General features: G+C 35.4%; 2 protein-coding genes across 13 annotated transcripts in view; one reads left to right on the top strand and one right to left on the bottom strand.

Annotated features, from left to right (window-relative positions):
* The window catches only part of AGBL3 (AGBL carboxypeptidase 3), a 235941-nt gene extending 217009 nt beyond the window's left edge, over window positions 1-18932 (bottom strand). For 2 of the 10 annotated variants that reach the window (XM_077138325.1, XM_077138681.1), the window contains exons 1-2: window positions 16810-17252; window positions 16279-16339 (exon numbers count right to left, since the gene is read on the bottom strand). In XM_077138325.1, coding sequence (XP_076994440.1) covers window positions 16279-16339; window positions 16810-17151 — 403 coding nt within the window. In that variant the 5' untranslated portion in view covers window positions 17152-17252. The other 8 variants (XM_077138403.1, XM_077138484.1, XM_077138632.1 and 5 more) reach the window with 7 other exon arrangements.
* The window catches only part of LOC143666124 (uncharacterized), a 43419-nt gene continuing 39212 nt past the window's right edge, over window positions 18632-22838 (top strand). Inside the window, exon 1 of one of the 3 annotated variants that reach the window (XM_077139604.1) lies at window positions 18632-18943. In XM_077139604.1, coding sequence (XP_076995719.1) covers window positions 18700-18943 — 244 coding nt within the window. In that variant the 5' untranslated portion in view covers window positions 18632-18699. Of the gene's footprint in view, window positions 19026-22838 lie in introns of all 3 variants that reach the window. The other 2 variants (XM_077139675.1, XR_013167466.1) reach the window with 2 other exon arrangements.

Raw genomic sequence — 22838 nt, 5'->3', positions numbered from 1 at the left:
CTTTTTTTCAAGTGCTCATGGATCATTCTCAAAGATAGACCATATGCTGGGTCACAAAGCAAGTCTTAACAAATTTAAAAAGATTGAAATCATACACAACACTTTCTCGGATCATAAAGGAATGAAGTTGGAAATCAATAATAGGCGGAGTGCCAGAAAATTCACAAGTATGTGGAGGCTCAACAACACACTCCCAAACAACGAGTGGGTCAAAGAAGAAATTGCAAGAGAAATTAGCAAATACCTCGAGGTGAATGAATATGAAAACACAACATACCAAAACTTATGGGACGCAGCAAAGGCAGTGCTAAGAGGGAAATTTATTGCCCTAAATGCCTATACCAGAAAAGAAGAAAAGGCAAAAAGGCAGGAATTAACTATCCATTTGGAAGAACTGGAGAAAGAACAGCAAAGTAATCCCAAAGCAAGCCAAAGGAAAGAAATAACACAGATTAGAGCAGAAATACATGAAATTGAAAACATAAAACAATAGAGAAAATCAATAAGGCCAGAAGTTGGTTCTATGAGAAAATCAATAAGACTGATGGGCCCTTAGCAAGATTGACAAAAAGAAGAAGAGAGAGGATGCAAATAAATAAGATCAGAAATGGAAGAGGAGACATAACTACTGACCTCACAGAAATAAAGGAGGTAATAACAGGATACTATGAACAACTTTACGCTAATAAATACAACAATTTAGATGAAATGGACGGGTTCCTGGAAAGACATGAACAACCAACTCTGACTCAAGAAGACATAGATGACCTCAACAAACCAATCACAAGTAAAGAAATTGTATCAGTCATTCAAAAGCTTCCTAAAAAGAAAAGTCCAGGACCAGACGGCTTCACATGTGAATTCTATCAAACATTCCGGAAAGAATTAGTACCAACTCTCCTCAAACTCTTCAAAAAAATCGAAGTAGAGGGAAAACTACCTAATTCATTCTGTGAAGCCAACATCACCCTCATACCAAAACCAGGCAAAGATATTACAAAAAAAGAAAACTACAGACCAATCTCTCTAATGAATATAGATGCAAAAATCCTCAATAAAATTCTAGCAAATCGTATCCAACAACACATTAAAAGAATTATACATCATGACCAAGTAGGATTCATCCCAGGTATGCAAGGATGGTTCAATATAAAATCAATTAATGTAATACACCACATCAACAAATCAAAGCAGAAAAATCACATGATCATCTCAATTGATGCAGAGAAGGCATTTGACAAGATTCAATATCCTTTCCTGTTGAAAACACTTCAAAGGATAGGAATACAAGGGAACTTCCTTAAAATGATGGAGGGAATATATGAAAAACACACAGCTAATATCATCCTCAATGGGGAAAAATTGAAAACTTCCCCCTAAGATCAGGAACAAGACAAGGATGTCCACTATCACCACTATTATTCAACATTGTGTTGGAGGTTCTAGCCAGAGCAATTAGACAAGAAAAAGAAATACAAGGCATCAAAACAGGAAAGGAAGAAGTAAAACTATCACTGTTTGCAGACGATATGATACTATACGTCGAATCCCGGAAAAATCCACAACAAAACTACTAGAGCTAATAAATGAGTACAGCAAAGTAGCAGGTTACAAGATCAACATTCAAAAATCTGTAGCATTTCTATACACTAGCAATGAACAAGCAGAGGGGGAAATCAAGTAACGAATCCCATTTACAATTGCAACTAAAAGAATAAAATACCTAGGAATAAATTTAATTAAAGAGACAAAAAACCTATATAAAGAAAACTACAAAAAACTGCTAAAAGAAATCACAGAAGACCTTAATAGATGGAAGGGCATACCGTGTTCATGGATTGGAAGACTATATATAGTTAAGATGTCAATCCTACCTAAATTGATTTACAGATTCAATGCAATACCAATCAAAATCCCAACAACTTATTTTTCAGAAATAGAAAAACCAATAAGCAAATTTATCTGGAAGGGCAGGGTGCCCCAAATTGCTAAAAACATCTTGAGGAAAAAAAACGAAGCTGGAGGTTTTGCACTGCCTGACTTTAAGGCATATTATGAAGCCACAGTGGTCAAAACAGCATGGTATTGGCATAAAGATAGATATATCGACCAATGGAATCGAATAGAGTGCTCAGATATAGACCCTCTCATCTATGGACATTTGATCTTTGATAAGGCAGTCAAGCCAACTCACCTGGGACAGAACAGTCTCTTCAACAAATGGTGCCTAGAGAACTGGATATCCATATGCAAAAGAATGAAAGAAGACCCATATCTCACACCCTACATAAAAGTTAACTCAAAATGGATCAAAGATCTAAACATTAGGTCTAAGACCATAAAACAGTTAGAGGAAAATGTAGGGAGATATCTTATGAATCTTACAATTGGAGGCAGTTTTATGGACCTTAAACCTAAAGCAAGAACACTGAAGAAGGAAATAAATAAATGGGAACTCCTCAAAATTAAACACTTTTGTGCATCAAAGAACTTCATCAAGAAAGTAGAAAGACAGCCTACACAATGGGAATCAACATTTGGAAACGACATATCAGATAAAGGTCTAGTATCCAGAATTTATAATGAGATTGTTCAACTCAACAACAAAAAGACAGCCAACCCAATTACAAAATGGGAAAAAGACTTGAATAGACACCTCTCAGAGGAGGAAATACAAATGGCCAAAAGGCACATGAAGAGATGCTCAATGTCCCTGGCCATTAGAGAAATGCAAATCAAAACCACAATGAGATATCATCTCACACCCACCAGAATGGCCATTATCAACAAAACAGAAAATGACAAGTGCTGGAGAGGATGCGGTGAAAGAGGCACACTTATCCACTGTTGGTGGGAATGTCAAATGGTGCAACCACTGTGGAAGGCAGTTTGGCAGTTCCTCAAAAAGCTGAATATAGAATTGCCATACGACCCAGCAATGCCATTGCTGGGAATCTACTCAAAGGACTTAAGGGCAAAAACTCAAACGGACATTTGCACACCAATGTTTATAGCAGCATTATTTACAATTGCAAAGAGATGGAAACAGCCAAAATCTCCATGAACAGAAGAGTGGCTAAACAAACTGTGGTATATACATACGATGGAATATTATGCAGCTTTAAGGCAGGATAAACTTATGAAGCATGTAATAACATGGATGGACCTAGAGAACATTATGCTGAGTGAGTCTAGCCAAAAACTAAAAGACAAATACTGTATGGTCCCAATGATGTGAATCGACACTCGAGAATAATCTTGGAATATGTCATTGGTAACAGAGTTCAGCAGGAGTTAGAAACAGGGTAAGATAATGAGTAATTGGAGCTGATGGGATACAGACTGTGCAATAGGACTAGATACAAAAACTCAAAAATGGACAGCACAATAATACCTAATTGTAAAGTAATTATGTTAAAACACTGAATGAAGCTGCATCCGAGCTATAGGTTTTTGTTTTGTTTTGTTTTGTTCTTACTATTATTACTTTTATTTTTGTTCTCTATATTAACATTCTATATCTTTTTCGGTTATATTGCTAGTTCTTCTAAACCGATGCAAATGTTCTAAGAAACGATGATCATGCATCTATGTGATGATGTTAAGAATTACTGATTGCATATGTAGTATGGTATGATTTCTCAAAAAAAAAAAAAATGGACAGCACAATACTACCTAATTGTAATGTAATTATGTTAAAACACTGAATGCAGCTGCATCTGAGCTATAGTTGTTCTTTTTTTCTTATATATTTTTGTATTTTTTATTTTTATTTTTATTTTTTCTCTATATTATCATTTTAGTTCTTTTTCTGTTGTCTTGCTATTTCTTTTTCTAAATCGATGCATATGTACTAAGAAATGATGATCATACATCTATGTGATGATATTAAGAATTACTGATTGCATATGTAGAATGGAATGATTTCTAAATGTTGTTAGTTAATTTTTTTTAATTAATAAAAAAAAAAATCTTACCACAAAGGAAAGCTGTGGGCCAGGTGGCTTCACAGTGGAATTTCATCAAACATTCCAGAAAGAACTAACACCAATCCTGCTCAAACTCTTCCCCCCCCAAAAAAAACTGAAGAAAAAGGAACACTATCTATCTCATGATACGAAGGTAATATTACTCTAATACCAAAACCGGATAAAGATGCTATAAGAAAGGAAAACTACAGAGTAATTTCCCTAAGGAACACAGATGCAAAAATTCTCAAAATACTAGCAAATCGAATCCAACAATACATTAAAAGAATTATACACCATGACCAAGTGGGGTTTACACCAGGAATGTAAGAGTGGTTCAACACAAAATTAATCAATGTAATCTAAGCACAATAGCAAAACAAAAGGGGAAAAAAACACATAATCATCCTGATTAATGCTGAAAAAGCAATCGGGCAAAATCAATATCCTTTTCTGATAAAAACACTTCAAAAGGTAGGAATCAAAGGAAACTTCATTAATATGATAAAAGGCATATATGAAAAACCCATAATCAGCATCTTACTCAATGGTGAGAAACTGAAAGCCTCCCCTGCTAAGATCAGGAATGAAACAAGGAAGCCCCCTATCACCACTATTATTCAACATTTTACTAAAAGTTCTATCTAGGGCAATAAGGCAGGAAAAATAAATAAAAGTCACCCAAATCAGAAAGTAAGAACTATAACTTTCATTATTTGCAAATTACATGACACTATACTGGGAAAATCCTAAGAAATATATGACAAAGCTTCTTGAGCTAATTAACAAATTCAGCAAAGTTATAAGATACAAGATTAATATGCAAAAATCAGATTGTTTCTATACATAAGTAATGACCTAACTGTGGAGACAATTAAGGACAAAATTCCATTCAAAATAGCAACTTAAAGAATCAAGTATCTAGGAACAGATTTAACCAGGAATGTAAATGACCTGTAACAGAAAATTACAAAACATTGCTAAAAGAAATTGAAGATCTAAGTAGGTGCTTAGATCTTCAACAAGGTCCCCAAATCCAAAGACCTAGGACAGAATAGTCTTTTTAATAAATGGGCATGGGAGAACTGGATATCAATAGCCAAAGAATGAAAGAGGACCCCTACCTTACACCCTATATAAAAGTTAACTCAAAGTGGATCAAAGACCTAAGTATAAGAGCCAGTACATTAAAAGTCTTAGAAGACAATATAGGGAAACATCTTCAAGACCTAGGAGCAGGAGGAAGTTTCTTAAATTTTATGCCCAAAGCATAAGCAACAAAATAAAATAAAAAAAACAGATAAATAGGAACTCATAAAGATCAAATGCTTCTGTGCCTCACAGGATTTTATACACACAGAAATCACACAATTCAACAACAAAGGAAGAAACAACACAGTTATAAAATGGGCAAAAGATATGAATAGACATTTTTTCGAAGAGCAAATACAGATGGCCAAAAAGCACATGAAGAGATGCTCATCTTCATTAGTTATAAGGGAAATGAAAATCAAGACTAGAAGAGATATCTCACACCCATAAGAATGGCTGTCTACTTAAAATTAGGCCTAAGAGTCAGCCCCAAGAGAATCTCTTTTGTAGCTCAGACGTGGCCTCTCTCTCTCTCAGCCAACATGACAAGCACTCACTGCTTTCCCCCTCTCTACGTGGGACATGACTCCCAGGGCTGTGGACCTTCCTGTCAACGTGAGACATAAATCCTAGAATGAGCTGGGACTGAGCGCCAAGGGATTGAGAAAACCTTCTCGACCGAAAGGAGGAAGAGACAAATGAGACAAAATAAAGTGTCAATGGCTGAGAGATTCCAAACAGAGTCGAGAGTTTATTCTGGAGGTTATTCTTACGTATTAAATAGATATCACCCTTTTAGTTAAGGCATAACAGAGAGGCTGGAGGGAACTGCCTGAAAATGTAGAGCTGTGTTCCAGTAGCCATGTTTCTTGAAGATGACTGTATAATGATACAGCTTTCGCAATGTGACTGTGTGATTGTAAAAACCTTTTGTCTGATGCTTCTTTTATCTATCTTATGGACATATGAGTAAAACATACAGATTAAAAATAAATAATAGGGTGAACAAATGTTAAAATAAATTGATTGAAATGCTAGTGATCACTGAAAGGGAGGGGTAAGGGGTATGATACGTATGAATTTTTTTCTGTTTTCTTTTTTTCTGAATTGATGCAAATGTTCTAAGAAATGATCATGATGATGAATATACAACTATGTGATGAAAAAAGAATGCTCATATTGTATGTTGATTTGTTTTATTAATAAAAATTTCAAAAAAAAGAATGGCTGTTATTAAACAGGCAACTACAAATGTTGGAGAGGATGTGGAGAAATTGGAACATTATTCACTACTGGTGGGAAAGTATAATTGTATAGCTACTGTGGAAGACAGTTTGGCAGTTCCTCAGAAAACTAAATATTGAGTTGCCGTAAAACCTGGATGTGCCTGTTTGAATTTGTGGTGTACCCCAGAATAGCCAAGTTCTTTAATCCTCATTCATTTTTTTTTCCATTCTACATATATAATCAGTAATGCACAATATCATCACATACTTGCATATTCATCATCATGATCATTTCTTAGAACATTTGCATCAATTCAGAAAAAGAAATAAAAAGACAACAGAAAAAAATTCATACATACCATACCCCTTACCCCTCCCTTTCTTTCTTATTTATGTATTTTTTATTTATGATACATAACCACATACAAACACACTCTTATCATATGATCATTCTGTTCCTGTTATATAATCAATAACTCACACTATCATCATAGTTGTACAGTCATCATCATGATCATTTCTTAGAACATCTGCATCAATTCAGAAAAAGCAATAAAAAGAAAACAGAAAAAAATTCATACATACCATACCCCTTACCCCTCCCCTTCACTGATCACCAGCATTTCAATCCACTAATTTATTTTAACATTTGTTCCCCTTATTTATTTATTTTTAATCCATATGTTTTACTTGTCCATCAATAAGGTAGACAAAAGGAGTATCAGACACAAGGCTCTCACAACCGCACAGTCACACTGCAACACCCATATCATCATACAATTATCTTCAAGAAACATGGCCACCGGAGTACAGCTCCACATTTTCACGCAGTTCCCTCCAGTCTCTCCATTACATCTTTTTTTTTTAAACTTTCATTAATTAAAAAAAAATTAACAAACAAAACATTTAGATATCATTCCATTCTACATATACAATCAGTAATTCTTAATATCATCACATAGTTGCATATTCATCATTTCTTAGTACATTTGCATCGATTTAGAAAAAGAAATAAAAAGACAACAGAAAAAGAAATAAAATGATAAGAGAAAAAAAAGACTATACATACCATACCCCTTACCCCTCGCTTTCATTTACCACTAGCATTTCAAACTGAATTTATTTTAACATTTGTTCCCCCTATTATTTATTTTTATTCCATATGTTCTACTCTTCTGCTGATACAGTAGCTAAAGGGAGCATCAGACATAAGGTTTTCACATTCACAGAGTCTCATTGTGAAAGCTATATCATTGTTCAATCATCATCAAGAAACATGGCTACTGGAACACAGTACTACATTTTCAGGCAATTCCCTCCAGCCTCTCCACTACATCTTGAACAACAAGGTGATATCTACTTAATGCGTAAGAATAATCTCCAGTATAACCTCTTGACTCTGTTTGGAATTTCTCAGCCATTGACACTTTGTCTCATTTTACTCTTCCCCCTTTTGGTCGAGAAGTTTCTCTCAATCCCTTGATGTTAATTCTCAGCTCATTCTAGGGTTTTTCTCAGTCCCTTGATACTGAGTCTCAGCTCATTCCAGGATCTCTGTCCCATGTTGCCAGGAAGGTCCACACCCCTGGGAGTCATGTCCCACACAGAGAGGGGGAGGGTGGTGAGACTGCTTGTCGTGTTGGCTGGAGAGAGGGGCCACATCTGAGCAACAAAAGAGGCTCTCTTGGGGTGACTCTTAGGCCTAAATTTTAAGTAGACTTGACCTATCCTTTGTGGGGTTAAGTTTCATATGAACAAACCCCAAGACTGGGGGCTCAGCCTATAGCTTTGGTTGTCCACACTGCTTGTGAGAATATCAAGAATTCAACTTGGGGAAGTTGAATTTCTCCCCCCTTTCACCATTCCCCAAAGGGGGCTCGCAAATACTTTTCCAGTCACTGATCAAATCATTCTGGTCTCCATTACATCTTGACTAACAAGGTGATATCTATTTAATGCATATGAATAACTTCCAGGATAATCTCTCGACTCTGTTTGGAATCTCTCAGCCACTGGTACTTTATTTTGTCTCATTTTGCTCTTCCCCCTTTGGGTTGAGAAGATTTTCTCAATCCCTTGATGTTGAGTTCCAGCTCATCCTAGGATTTCTGTCCCATGTTGCCAGGAAGTTCCACACTCCTGGGAGTCATACCCCATGTAGAGAGAGGGAGGGCAGTGAGTTTGCTTGCTGTGTCGGCCGAAAAGAGACAGGCCACATCTGAGCAACAGAAGAGGTTCTCTTGAGGATGACTCGTAGGCCTAATTTTAAGTAGGCTTAGCCTATCCTTTGTGGGATTAAGTTTCATAGGAACAAACCCCAAGATTGGAGGCTTGGCCTACTGCTTTGGCTGTCCCCACTGCCTGTGAGAATATCAAGAATTCTCCCCTTGGGGAAGTTGAATTTTCCCCATAATCCTCATTCAATTTTGCTGGGTGGGAACTTTTTGATTGTTTCCACGGAGGTGTGACCCACCCAATTATGGGTGGTAACTTTTGATTAGATGTTCCCATGGAGATGTGTCTCCACCCATTCAAGGTGGGGTGGCTTACTGGAGCCCTTTAAGAGGGAACCATTTTGGAAAAAACTTTAGCGCCACGAAAGCAACCAAACCAACAGAGCCCCTGGAAAACCACTGAAGAGAAAGCTAGCAGATTTCGCCTTTCCAGCTGAGAGAGAAATTCTGAACATCATCAGGCTTCTTAGACCAAGGCATCTTTCCCTGGATACTTTAGATGGGACATTTTTATAGCCTTGCCATAATTTGGACATTTTCATGGTCTTAGAACTGTACACCTGCAACTTAATAAATTCCCCTTTTAAAAAGCCGTTCCATCTCAGGAATATCGCATTCCAGCAGAATGCAAACTAGAACACCAGCAATATCACTACTCAGTATATACCCTGGAGAACTGAAAGCAGTGATACGAAAAGACATTTGCATTATTCACAATAATGTTCATGGTGGTATTATTCACAATTGCCAAAAAATGGAAACAATCAAAGTGTTCATCAACAGAATAATGGATAAACAAAATGTGGTATATACATACTATGGAATATTATGCAGCAGTAAGAAGAAATGAGGTCCCAAAGCACATGACAACATGGATGAACCTTGAGGACATAATACTAGTGAAATAAGCTAGACAGAAAAGGATAGACGCAGTATGATTTTGCTAATATGATCAAAGGTAAACTTAGAAGACTTAGAGATACACAGAAGCTAGAGATGAGTGAATAGTTACCTAAGGTTGAACTTAAAGTATGGGAATCAAAGTCTAGATGGAATGTGAAAGTGGGGCATAAAAATATTTGAAGAAATAAAGGTTGAAAAGCTTAATGGGTACAGAATTCCTATTTGGGGTTGTGGAAGTTTGAAGCTATTATGTACCCCACAAAAGAACATGTTCTTTTAATCCAGTCCTGTGGGTGAACACCTGGTATGAGTAGGGACTTTCAGTTAGGTTGTTTCAATTCAGATGTTTCCTGCCCAATTTTAAGGTGGCTCTTAATCCTTTACTGGCTTCCTTTGTGAGGATAAAAGACAGAAAAAGCCAAGAGAGTTCAGAGAGACACACCCAGAGAGCTGAGAGAGATACACCTAGAGAGTCTGGAGCAAAAAGCTCTGGAGATGCTAAGAGAAGACCCACAGAAGCTCAGAGAGGAGGCCACTGGTACCAGAAGCTGAAAGTAATGAGACCCAGGAGGGAAGGACCAGCAGATGTCAACCATGTGCCTAGCTATCTGACAGAGGAACCCCAGATGCCACCAGTCTGTCTTCAGAGTCCAGATACAATCCTGTTGATGCCTTACCTGGGATATTTTCATTGTCTTAGAACTTTAAATTTGAAAGTTAAGAATTCCCTATGTTAATAGCCAGTCCATTTTTGGTATATTGCATTTTGGCAGCTTTAGCAAACAGAAACAGGGGTGATGGAAAAGTTTTGGTAATGGATGGTGATGATGATTATTCACACTGTGAATTATATGTTTGAATGTAGTAAGGGGAAATTTTAGGTTCTATATATGTTACTAAAAAATTATAAAAAAAAAAAAAAGCAGAGGACTGTTAACAGTGACTCCTAATATAAACCACGGACAACAGTGAGTAGTATAATTATAGTAACATTCTTTCATTAATTTTAACAAAGGTACCACACTAATGCAAGGTGTTAGTAATGGTGGGGGTGGGAGATAAATGGGAATGATGTATTTCCTGCACATATTTTTTAAGACTAGAACTTCTCTAATAAAAAGAAATATTTAAAAATAAATAATGGTTGAAAATGTCAGAAATCTGATGAATGACATAAATTTAAATACTCAAGAAGTTCAGTGAACACCAAACAGGGTAATTTTTTAAACTGAAGGCATGCAAAAAAGCAAGAAAACATGACCCATAACCAATAGAAGAATCAATAGAAAGAGCTCCAGAAATTACAGATAAAATGGAATTAGCATACATGTCCTTATTAAAACAGCTGTTATAAAATATGTTAAAACAGTTATTATAAATATGTTCCAAAAGAGGTAAAGTAAAACATGAATATGAAGAAAGAAATGGAAGACCCACAAAAGACCCAAATGGAGCCACAGAAATGAAAACTAGCTGAAATACAAAATACACTAGATAGGATTAATAGCAGTCTAAAAAGAACAGAAATACAGAGGAAAAAGGCAGTATACTTGAAGATATCAAGAGAAACTATCCAAAATTAAGCAGAGAGAAAATATGAAAAAGTTTTGACATAAGCAGAGCCTCAACGATCTGTGGTATAACATGAAGTAGTCCAATATGTGTATAATCGCAGTCCCAGATAAATAGGAGAGGCAAGACTTAAAAAAATTAGGAAAAAAATTGGCTGAAAAGTTTCCAAACTCTACGAACACTATAAACTCACAGTTCTAGTAAGGTCAAATACAAAAGCACAGCAAGACAAATTATAATCAAATTCCTAAAAAACAATGATGAAAAGGAAATAGTAACAGCCACCAAAGGGGAAAAAGAAAAACCTTAGGTACAGACACACTAAGGTAAGATTAGAGCAGACTTCAAATATACAAGCCAGGGAATATTGGAATATCATAATTCAAGTACCAAAAGGGAAAAAAAAAAAACAACCTCTCAACTCAGAATCCCATAAACAAATTATCTTTTAGAAATAAAGTCAGAATTTTCAGATACATATAAACTGAGAGAATTTATTGCCATCAGGCTTACGCTCAAGAAACGCTGAAGTACTTCAGGCCAAAGGAGTATGAAACCTGATGGAAATTTAGGTCTACACAGAAAAAATGAAAAACACTGGAAATGGCAAATACGGAAGTAAATATAAAAGGTATTTTTTTCATTATTTAATTTCTTAAAAGGTGACTGTTCAAATAAAAGCAATAATGTCTTATTGTTTACAATATATGCAGAAGTAAATATGTGAAAAAATAAACACAGAGAAAAGGAGGAAGAAATGGAGGACTTCTCCTGGAAATGTTTTATACAATATCCATAGCGGTATAATGTTATGTGAAGGTAGACTATGATAAGTTAAAACTATATTTTTTAAACCCTACAGGAACCACTAAAATAACTGCATTAATAAATAAAACGAGGAAGGATAGCTAATATGACAATAGTGAAGATTAATACAAGTATAAAACTATAATCCAAGAGATGGCAGGAAAAAGGGAAAGAGGAATAAAAGAACATATTAAACAAATATAAAACTAACAGTAAGATAATAGATTTATACAAGTCATATTGACAATGATGTTCAACGTAAATGGTCTAAATACGCCAATTAAAATGCAGATATTGCCCAATTGGCTAATTTTCAACTTTCAGGCTATCAAAAAGAAATTGCCATTGAATATATATACAGTTGGCTAAAAGTAAAAGAATGAAAACACATACCATAAAAAAAAATTGGAAAGTAAGAATGTAAGTAAATTTCAGATTAATGAAAAATATAAGAAATGGGCATTTCATAATAGAGGCCAATTCATCAAAAGAAAGCAACAATCCTGAATGTATATGCCACTAATAGTACAGTTTAAAAATATATGAAGCATAGGTTCGATTCCTGGAGTCTGTTCATGCAAAAAAATATATATACATATATATATATATTTACATATATATATATATATGAAGCAAAAACTATGAGAACTAAAAGGAGAAACAAATTTACAATTACAGTTGGAGACAATGGAAAGGGCAAGACTTAAAACGATATGATACAAAATAAATGAGGATACAGAAGACTTAACCCTATCAACCCAAATGACATTTATAGAACACTCTAACGAAACATATTTAATTTTCAAATCTACATAAAGCATTCATCAATACAGATTACATTCTAAGTGTTAAAACAAGTAGCAACAGATTTAAAAGGACTGAAATCATACAAAGTATGTTCTTTGATCTCAGTTGATTTTACATGTCACTAATAGAAAGATAACTTTTTAATCTTTAATAGAAAATTCAATAAACATTTCAAAATATGCTTCTAAATATTAAATCATGGGTCAAAGAAAAACCAAAAGACAAAGAATAAAATGTTTTCAACTGAGTGAAAATAAAAACACATATCAAAATCTGTGGGGTGCAAATAAAGCAGTGTTCAGATGTTCTAGTTTGCTAGCTGCTGGAATGCAATACACCAGAGACGGAATGGCTTTTAATAAAAGGGGATTTATTTCTTAGTTCTTCAGAGGAAAGGCAGGTAACTTTCAACTGAGGTTCTTTTTTACGTGGGAAGGCACAGGGTGATCTCTGCTGGCCTCCTCTCCAGGCCTCTGGGTTCCAACAACTTTCCCCGGGGTGATTTCTTTCTGCATCTCCAAAGGCCTGGGCTGAGCTGCGAGTGTTGAGATAAGGTATCCTAAGCTGCTTGGGCTGTGCTACCTTAAGCTCTCTCATTTAAGCACCAGCCAATTAAATCAAACATCATTCACTGCAGCAGGCACAGCCCCTAGCAGACTGCAGATGTAATCGACAACAGATGAGGTTCACATACCATTGGCTCATGTCCACAACAACAGAACGAGGCACCTTCACCTAGCCAAGTTAACACCTGCATCTAACTACCACATCAGAGGAAAATTTACAGCATTAAATGCTTATCATTTTGAAAGGTCTCAATTCAATGATGTAAGTTTTTCACCTAAAGAAACTAGAACAACAAATTAAACACAAAATAACAAAAAGAAATAGATGTAAAATCTAGAGAGAAAAAAATCAAGAAAAGAGAAAACAGATAAGCAAACCAGAAAAATTCATAAAACCGAACTGTGGTCCTTTGAATAAAATTGATAAATATCCAGTTTAGTCAGATTAATGAAGAAAACTCAAATTATCAATATCAGAAATGAAAGAAGGGACACAACATTAAAGATCCAACAGATATTACAAGGAAAATATTACGAACTTTATATATTGAGTTACCTGTGACAAAAACTTAACGATTTAGACGAAATGGACAAATTCCTTGAGATACACAAACTACTTCTCAAGAACAAACAGATAACTTGAAAACCTACATATCTTTTAAAGAAATTTAATTCATAGTCAATTTAGCATAAAAACAACAAAAAAAGTAAAAAGGAAGAAAAAACATTCGTGTACACGAATGTTCACAGCAGCTTTATTCACAATAGCAAAAAAATTGGAAAGCATTCAAATGTCCATCAATAGCTGAATGGATAAACAAATTGAGGGTAGATCATATCCTTATAATGTAATATTACCCAGCATTAAAAAGGAACAAACTACTGATACATGCCAAAACAGGGAACCTCAAAAGCCTTATGATAAGCAAATTAAGATACAAAATATGATGTATGATTCCACTTCTATGAAATTCTAGAAAAGCCAAATTATAATGGAGAGGAAGCAAATCAGTGGTTGCCTGGAGCCAAGGGTGAAGGCTGGGAGGAAGGGATTGATTATAATAAGGTATGAGGAATTTAATGGAAGTAATGGAAATTCTTTTATCGATGGTTAAATAACATCATATATTTGTCAAAATTCACTGAACTGTATTCTTAAAATGTGTAGATTTTATTGTCTGTAAATTAAAAACTGAATTTAAAAAGTAGAATCTCCTTAGCCCACTATTCAGGCAGTATTTGAAAAGACACAGTGGCCCAAACACAGAAAACAATAGAGTAATACTCTGCATCAGTAAGACAACATTTGGAATACTGAATGATTTTTTAACTTTTAAAAAATTGTAAAATAGTAAAACTAATTAAAAACATAGTTTTTACCTAAATTGAATCACCTTAAACATGTTTTGTGATTTTTGATTAACATGCTCAAATATCCTTGTTAGTAATAGAGTTCTTCCTTACTATATATCAGCTGCACAGTGATGTATAACTTGAACATATGCACCTAATTTATATAACTATTCCCCTATGATGTGTATTTATATTGTTTCCAATTTTTACTCTAATTTAAGAAAGAAGTATTAGAAAGGTGCTTATCCCACCAAATACCAAAATAATCAATTTAAATGTGTAATAAGTTAGGGCCACGGTGGCTCAGCAGGTAAGAATGCTCGCCTGCCATGCCAGAGGACCCGGGTTCGATTCCTGGTGCCTGCCCATGTAAAAAAATAAATGTGTAATAATTTACAGTATGACAGTGACTAAGGAATAGAAAAGTGATCAATGGAACAAGCGTGGAGTCCAGAAATGGATGGATGAAACTTAGTATATGATAAAGTGACATTTCAAATCAGTGGTAAAAAGATAAATGTCAATAAATAGTGCTATGGACTATTCAAAACTGGCAAGGCAACTATTTATGCATCTTGAAGTAATATTAGAACCATAACTCCCACTATTCATAAATGTAAATTATAAATAACTAAATATACACAAATTTTTAACTTGAATTCAAACAATTACATAAAAGTATTTAAAGAAAAGTTAGAGGATACTGATACTGATGACCTTGAGGTAGAGAAGGCTTGTAAACTAAACAAGATACAAAAGTCAAGAGCCACAAAGGAATATTGATAAACTTAACCATGATAAATTAATTCTAAACAACATAAGTTCCATAAACAAAGTTAACAAAGGGTTTCTCTGAACAGGCAATTCATAAAAAAAGGGAATACAAAATAGACAAACATAAGAGCTAATTTTCAAATTTCTCTAACAATCATGTAAATGCTCATTAAGAGTTTACCTACTTTCGCTCAGCAGATTGGCAAAATTTTAAAAAGAGAAAAGGGCATGAGGGGAGAAGTCCACAAAACAACTATATATTTTCTAGGTGTACTGATACAGAGATATATATATACATGCAAAGAAAAATATCTAGAAGGAAACATACCAAATTGTGAATAGTGGTTATCCTGAGAGATTGGTTTTAGGATGATAGTCAAAAAGAAAAAAAATAAAGGCCTCATAGAGCCTCGATTTCAGAGTATTGGGAAACATGTAAATACGGAGAAGAAATCATTGAAAGTACAACTCCAAATGCATGAATTTTAAAAAAATCAAGCATACATCAACATGTCCACATACATAAATATTTACAAATGAATGACTTTACTAAGGAAACCCCTTGCACAGTTATACTTCATTTAAATAAACAATATATTCCCAAAACATGGTGTTCATTATAACTTCAATCATCTGTAAATGCATTTAAAGAGCTAGCTATTTAAAGAAATACCAAGGAAATTCTTATGTTGTGTGAAGACCTTTATAAAGCAATCACCACTTCATTTATTCTCAAATTATTTTTTAATATAAACCAGGTTTACTTAAACCTGAAAAGTTTTAACTCCAAAAGATCTTTATAAGAAGGATACAATGTAAATTCCCCAAGTATTTTTCCCACTTTTTCCTCCCTACCAACCAGAATAATAACTGACTTTATTATTCAATCCAATTTTTAAAAATTTTCTCTATCTTTATTTCATCCACCTGAGGTCTAATTATAAAGGGAAGGAATAATATATGGAGAAATTCAAACCTGTTAAAAGTGCACACTGATGGATATCTTCACTTACAAATTTCATGAAGGTATCCTCATCCTAAAACAAGAGAATTTTTAAAAATTTCTTTTAAAAACCAAGTTTCCAAATCCAAAATTTTTTTTACATCTGAGTACTTATAATTTAGTATACGTGTTTAATCTTTAATAAATGAAAACATAAAAGATTATAATGGGCTTTTGGTCTCAAAAAACCCATCACTTCCAATACCCTGAAACCTTAAGTTTTCATCATTTGTTTCTCTTCTTCCACTGGGTATGGTCATATTAATGACTACAGGGAAGGCATGAAGCTTAAAGATTCTTGGCAAGCTTGGAAAAACAATTTAAACTAAGATTAAAATTAACAACAAAAAGGAACCATAGAAAGCTAAAAGGGTTACATTATACATCTGGGGAAGTTTTTTGGGGGGACTTTAATTTACATACTTTACATGACTTATACTTTACTAAAAGTGAAGGAAATTATAACTATGTATCAGAACCAGACAAAATATTTTCAAATACTACATGTTTTTCCCCCCTTTTCTTCTTCCATGTCCTTTCCTTTGTGATATCAGAGTCACATTTATTATATGACTTATTATGGTGATACAGAAGGGTTAAAACATGTGAGGTTCCAGAACTGACACCTATTATGATGTAACACAATATAACAAGAACATATAAGAAAACAAGTAGATATGAATTATTAAAATAAAACTCTAATGATTTAATACACACATCTGAACAAAACCAGGAGGAATCTTGGCCAGAATATTTTCTCAATAAACAAATATCAACATAGTAACTCTTTCTAGGTAGGGTACATTTAGCACAACAGTAACATCCCAGCTTTTTGATCAAATGCATTATTTACCAATTTCATTAACAACTGACATAAACAGCCGATAAATTTTTATTTATTATAAAATATTTTAATTGGCAATTTATATTTTATATTGAAAGTTTGTTCCAAATTAAGTGAAATAAAGTTGAGAAAAACATACTGATTCATCTTCATCACTGATTGTTCTGTCTGAGTCGTTTTCCTTTTCTGTATCTTCTGACATCTCTTCCAATGTCTGGTTTGAAATTTCTTTTTTTTAAATAAATGCCGTCTGTAAAATAATTTCTAAGGAACTTAGTACAATAAAACTCAAAATATGAATATTTTCTGTGTAACAGTGATAATTTCATTCTCTAAAAATTAACCAGGACATGCCTAATAAAACCTTCAATTTCAAAAATTTGATGACATTTTCTCACCTATGAGAGAGAGACAAAACCACAAGAAAGATAAAGCAAGTAAATAATTTAATTGAAAAAAGAATTTCCAGGATACACAGCCAAATCATTTACAACTAAAAACCACATATGATAGCAAGCTCAGTTTTGATCGAATTAAAAAAAGCTCTACTTACTACGGCAAAGAAATGTAGCAACAGTTTTTTTTTCTTTTCTGTTAACTTTTCAATTTAAAACGTTCAAATGACAACAAAAGACCCTTCTCTTCACATTTTGTTATTAAGTGCAAAAAATTTCTGTAGATACTGTCTTTGTTTCAATATTCAATCATATTATTTTTACTAAAATCTGAATCATCAGAAGATTTTACTGGCGATGATCATTAACCTTCCTATGCAAAATTATCCTCCCACGTGGTTAAGACAGCTGAATCTTTTTGGGAAATTCTTTCTCAATGAATTTACCAACTCCGAATCCAATTATGCACCTTCTTACACAAAGACAGATATTTTGCTTTGGAGCACGGTCTGCTTAAAAGCCTGTAGCAAGTCCAATCTCCACAACAAATAACTACAAATACAGCCAAGACCGTTCTACAGGTGACACCTGTAGAGGCTTTTACTGCTATTCCAAATTTGGAAAACTGGATTGGTATAAATCTTGATTCTGTTTCTTTACATGAGTATACGAGGCATAACTAACGTACCACGACCTGCTAGAGAATAAAACTTAAGCTTCAGGAAAGCCACACACAGGTATTTACGGATGTTTAGTGTTTATCTACCAAGTGGGAACTAGAAGGGGCAAAAGCAGGCGAGTCCACGCTCAACGCTCCGGGCACGTACAAGGACTTTCTTAGGTTTCTTGGTGGGAAGGTCGACTAAATTCGTGCTGGTAAAGTCTTCTTCGCACGCTCACCTCTCCTAGACACCGGAGGATTAGGAGGAGCTCATTTTCGGGAGGAGCGGTCTTTCCACACGCGCCCACGGGCCGGGGTCGCCATCTCGCGCTGGAGGTGTCCTCCTCGGATCTCACCTACCCTCTTGGCACTTCCCTCTCCCGCCTCCACCTGTCCTTCGTCACGCCCCCAGTCTTCTAACCAGGAGGGGGCCCTCTGTGGAGCAGTCATTCAAACAGGGCTTACCAAGCCCCACAGCTGGATGCAAAGCCACCATGGGAGTACAGCAAGTCCAGACACGCCTTCCACCAACCAGCACCGCTACGGGTTACCGGGGAAACAGGCTCATCATCGCGAGACCTCACGTCGTCCTCTCCCGCTCCCCTCCAGAACCGCCTAGTAAACCCCGCGGTGGAGACCCGCGAGAGCTGAGTTTCGGCGGAAAAAAAGGAGGGGCCCATGAGAAGATGTTCACTACGCGCGGGGCTTTGGTGTTCCGAGCCGACGTCTGTCCAGCCGGTTAGATTAGAGTTCCCGGGTCTGTTTTGGAAATTTCAAAGTGGGGAAGACTGGACAGCGTTTTGTCTCTGCGGTTCCGCACGTCGGTTGTTTTCCTAGGTCCCTTTTCTTAGGAGTCGGTAGAGCATGTTTGTTAGGACCTTAGCAGTGTGATCTTGGCCAAATTAATTTTCCAGACTTCAATTTCTTCATCTGTAAAATGTATATAGTAATTGCAGCTGCTCCTTGGAGTTGTTAAAAAGTTAAAAGTATATTGGTCCTTTTTTGTACCCACACGAAATTCCGAAATCACGTGACTAATGGTCCTTATTCACTTCTGGAAAACAAGACTTCTCTCGTTAAATACTTGATGGAGGCGTTATAGGAATACTAGGATGATTCTCAAAATTCTTATTTCAGAGATTCTTTAAGTATAATAACCATTAGCTAATGTATTGAAAATGATTATGTGCTCGGGCACTAAGCAAATCACTTTACATGTATTGTCTTATTAAATATGGTCTTCCCAACAAACTTAGACATCATTCCTGTACGTTCCATCTTGGTATTTCTCTAACTTTAGCCCTGGTAGCTAGTTTACTATATTTAGAATAGTTTTAAGTATAGCTGAAAAAAATTGCCTTTAGATGTTCAGTGCCTTCATGAGTCATTATATCCCATGAGATTTATAATATTGTAGCAGTAAAGAAAGTGGAACATAGCAATTTTGAAAATAGAATAAAGAGCAAAGTCCTATGGTTTAAACATATAAGTGGGTAATATCCTCAAGATTTTTAAGCTTGGGAAAATAAGGTTTTGTATTCCCAGCAATTTAGAAGTTTGAGCTTTTCAGTTTAGACCAAGGCCTGAGAAAATACATCAGTTTCAACGTATGTATATATGTATTTGTATCAAGAGGTAATAACTGCTAGAGAGAAAAATAAAGCAGGGAAAAATAAAGAGCGCAGAAAGTATTGGGGATGGATGGGATTGGGTAGAGGTTACTCTTTTAGATGGGGTGACCAGGGAAGGGCCTGTCTGACCAGGTGGCGTTTGAGCAGAAACCTAAAGTCAGTAAAGGAATGAGCCATGTGGATTGGGGGAACACCCTGCCAGGCAGGGAAAAAAGCAATTGCAAAGGTTTGAAAAAGATGGTGTTATGAATTTATACTAGGCAGTGCTATTTAGCTGAAGATTCTGCTCAAGGGTCTAATCCCATAGTTGATGCCTTTCCTAATCCAGGAGTAGATTAGTTTTTTGTATTTGGGGACTACAGTGAAGAAGAATTCATTCCTTGGAAATGAGGTAGTAAGAATGCCCTCTACCAGTTCAACAAATAATGGATGAAAAACCTTAAAAGAGAAAGAATGGTTTAGTTCCCAGGCTTAGTATGATGTCTCATGACAAAACAAACAAACAAACAAAAAACATGAAATGGTCTTATTTTCAATAATTGTGAAATTACTGAAATGGTAAAATTCTCTTTAATGCAGAGGGCCTGTTGGCCAGATTCCACAACCCTCCAGTCATTTCACCTACTAAAACAGTTTCATTTTGGTACCGAGGATTTCATTTTAAGCTTCAACTCCCCATCCCTCCAGACTAGTCTAGATGGGTCACTGTCTCTGATAATTTGAGAGATGACAGGGAGGCTGATGTTTTGCCGTTTATACTCCCCTTCTCTTTTTTAGGTGTTAGTTCCTTGCTGTGTTAGAAAAAAAGAAGGACTAGGGCTTTTCCTTACAAGGGTTACTGTCTCCCTAAGTGTGCCAAGTTGCAGACTGCAAATGCTGTCCTTGCTTCTTGTCTGTGGGCTTTCTGTGAGTGCTAGATCAAGTCACCCTTCTAGGCAATGAAAATGACTTGTGAGAGACTCTAGGGAATAGTGGTTAAGAGCATGAGCTCAGGAACAAACTATCTAGGGTCAGATATTAAGCCACCTTAATACTAATATGACTTTGGGAAGCTTTTTAACTTCTATGTGTTTCCATTTATTTATTGTCGAGGTAGGAATAATACAGTAGTACCTCTCTCAGGATCACTGTAAGGGTTAAATGGGTGAATAACATGTAAAGTGCTTAGAACAGGGCCTGGAACTGGGTAAGGGCTCAATAGATTTTAATTATTATCATTTGATCAGCTGACCTCCAGTTGGTACTTATATGTATGCTCACCAAACTGTGATGGTCCCTACATGACTGCAGAGCCCTAGTCTCACCTCTACAACCAATTCTGGAACTGGGGAGCATGTTTTGGATCTGTCTTCTGGACACTTTTAAACTTGACGGCTTTGGGTGGGGCAGAGCTCTTTACTACTGCCAAGCCTGTGCTTTTTAATTCCCTTTCCCATGCACTCGGGTAACACTAAGCAAATTAGCTAACTACTGGCTGGGCAAACACTCAACAGGGAAGAAAATGCCAGCCTCCCCTTCATCCAGACACCTCCGGGCTTTATGAATGTTTCTCTTGGACCACCCCAATCCCACTAAACTTGGAAGCAACCTTACTCCACAGGAAAATAACATGGTGTTTATGGGAACATAGAATTCTAGTGAGAACAATTTCTCATTGAAAATGCATACATTAGCCTTCTGACTGTATACAGTATATTGTTCTTTGGAGTCTGATTAATTAAATGGTACAGCCATGAAAGAAAAAAAATTGATTCTTTCTCTGGACTGACAAAATGAAGTTTTAAAGGCTGCAAGACTTACTATGAAATCTTGAACTGAGGCAAGTTAATGATACCAGGTCAATACTACCTGCTAGCTGGAAGCACCCTTGGAAGTAGCCCTCTTAGATTTCTTCAGACAATTCTCTCCTCTGTGCCTCTGTTAGTGATAGCATCAATTAATGCTTTATTGCACTTAATCTGTTCCTGCCATTTAACAGCAAGGTCCTTTCAGGGCAGGGGCTGAGTCTTATTTCTCTTTATCTTTGACATTTGTAGGCCTTTAATAAATATATATAATGAAAGATCATGGCTTATCATGTGCAAGGTACAGTGTTAAGAACTAAAAATACAAGGAGGTATAAGATCTGGTTTTGCTGATGAGGGACATGCAATCTGATTGAGCAGGCAGGACCCTTTTTGAGCTGGGGATTCCTTTTTTGTGCGTCTATAAAATTTGATTTAAATCTGTTTAGGATTCACTAAGCACCAATTGAAAAAAATTCAAAGCATCCATATACCTAATTTTGGATATGCAAAATATACATACAAATATAGTATTTATTCTAAGAAAAGGAAGTTCATATAGAAGAATGCTGGATAAAGTTGAAAACTATCTAAGAAGCTAATCTTGTGTTCTGTATGATGTTGTTCATTGGGTAATGTTTGTATTATTACATTCAGTAAGAAATTAACAAATGAGATTTTTTTATCCAAGTAGAAGTGACCAATTTGCCCTTTAAAATACTGTAATGGAACTTTTCTTGGAGATCATATTTTAAAATAGCAAAAACTGTCATCATTAAAAGCATGCCATGGCAAAACCCTGCTATTAAATATCTATTAGAGTTAAGTAAGGGGCCAACATTCTTTATGGAGCTGAGATGCAGTGATAATCATGACCTATAAATCTGGGAACATAAAATATCATAAAAAAAATCATAAGATACATTAATCTCTCAGTACTCCAGAAACTCTACTACAAAAGTTGACAGCAATACATCCAGCAGTTTAGTTTATGAAGTGAGTTGCTCATGAAATCATCTATGTGCTTATCAAGCATCATTATGCATAGAGCACTTGGTATATTGCTGGGAGTACAAGAAATAAAATGCAAATATTTTTCTTCTCTGATTACCCCAGTAATTCTCTTCTTCTAAATGCTGACAATTGTGTACAATTCTTTAACAATTGTGTACTAGAGCCTTGTGATATTTTCTCTTAAATTCTTGAATTGTTACTCAG

This window comes from Tamandua tetradactyla, chromosome 1, assembly GCF_023851605.1.
Source record: "Tamandua tetradactyla isolate mTamTet1 chromosome 1, mTamTet1.pri, whole genome shotgun sequence".
NCBI lineage: Eukaryota > Metazoa > Chordata > Mammalia > Pilosa > Myrmecophagidae > Tamandua > Tamandua tetradactyla.
Note: the sequence above shows the minus strand (reverse complement) of the source record. Positions and strands in the feature narration are given on the sequence as shown.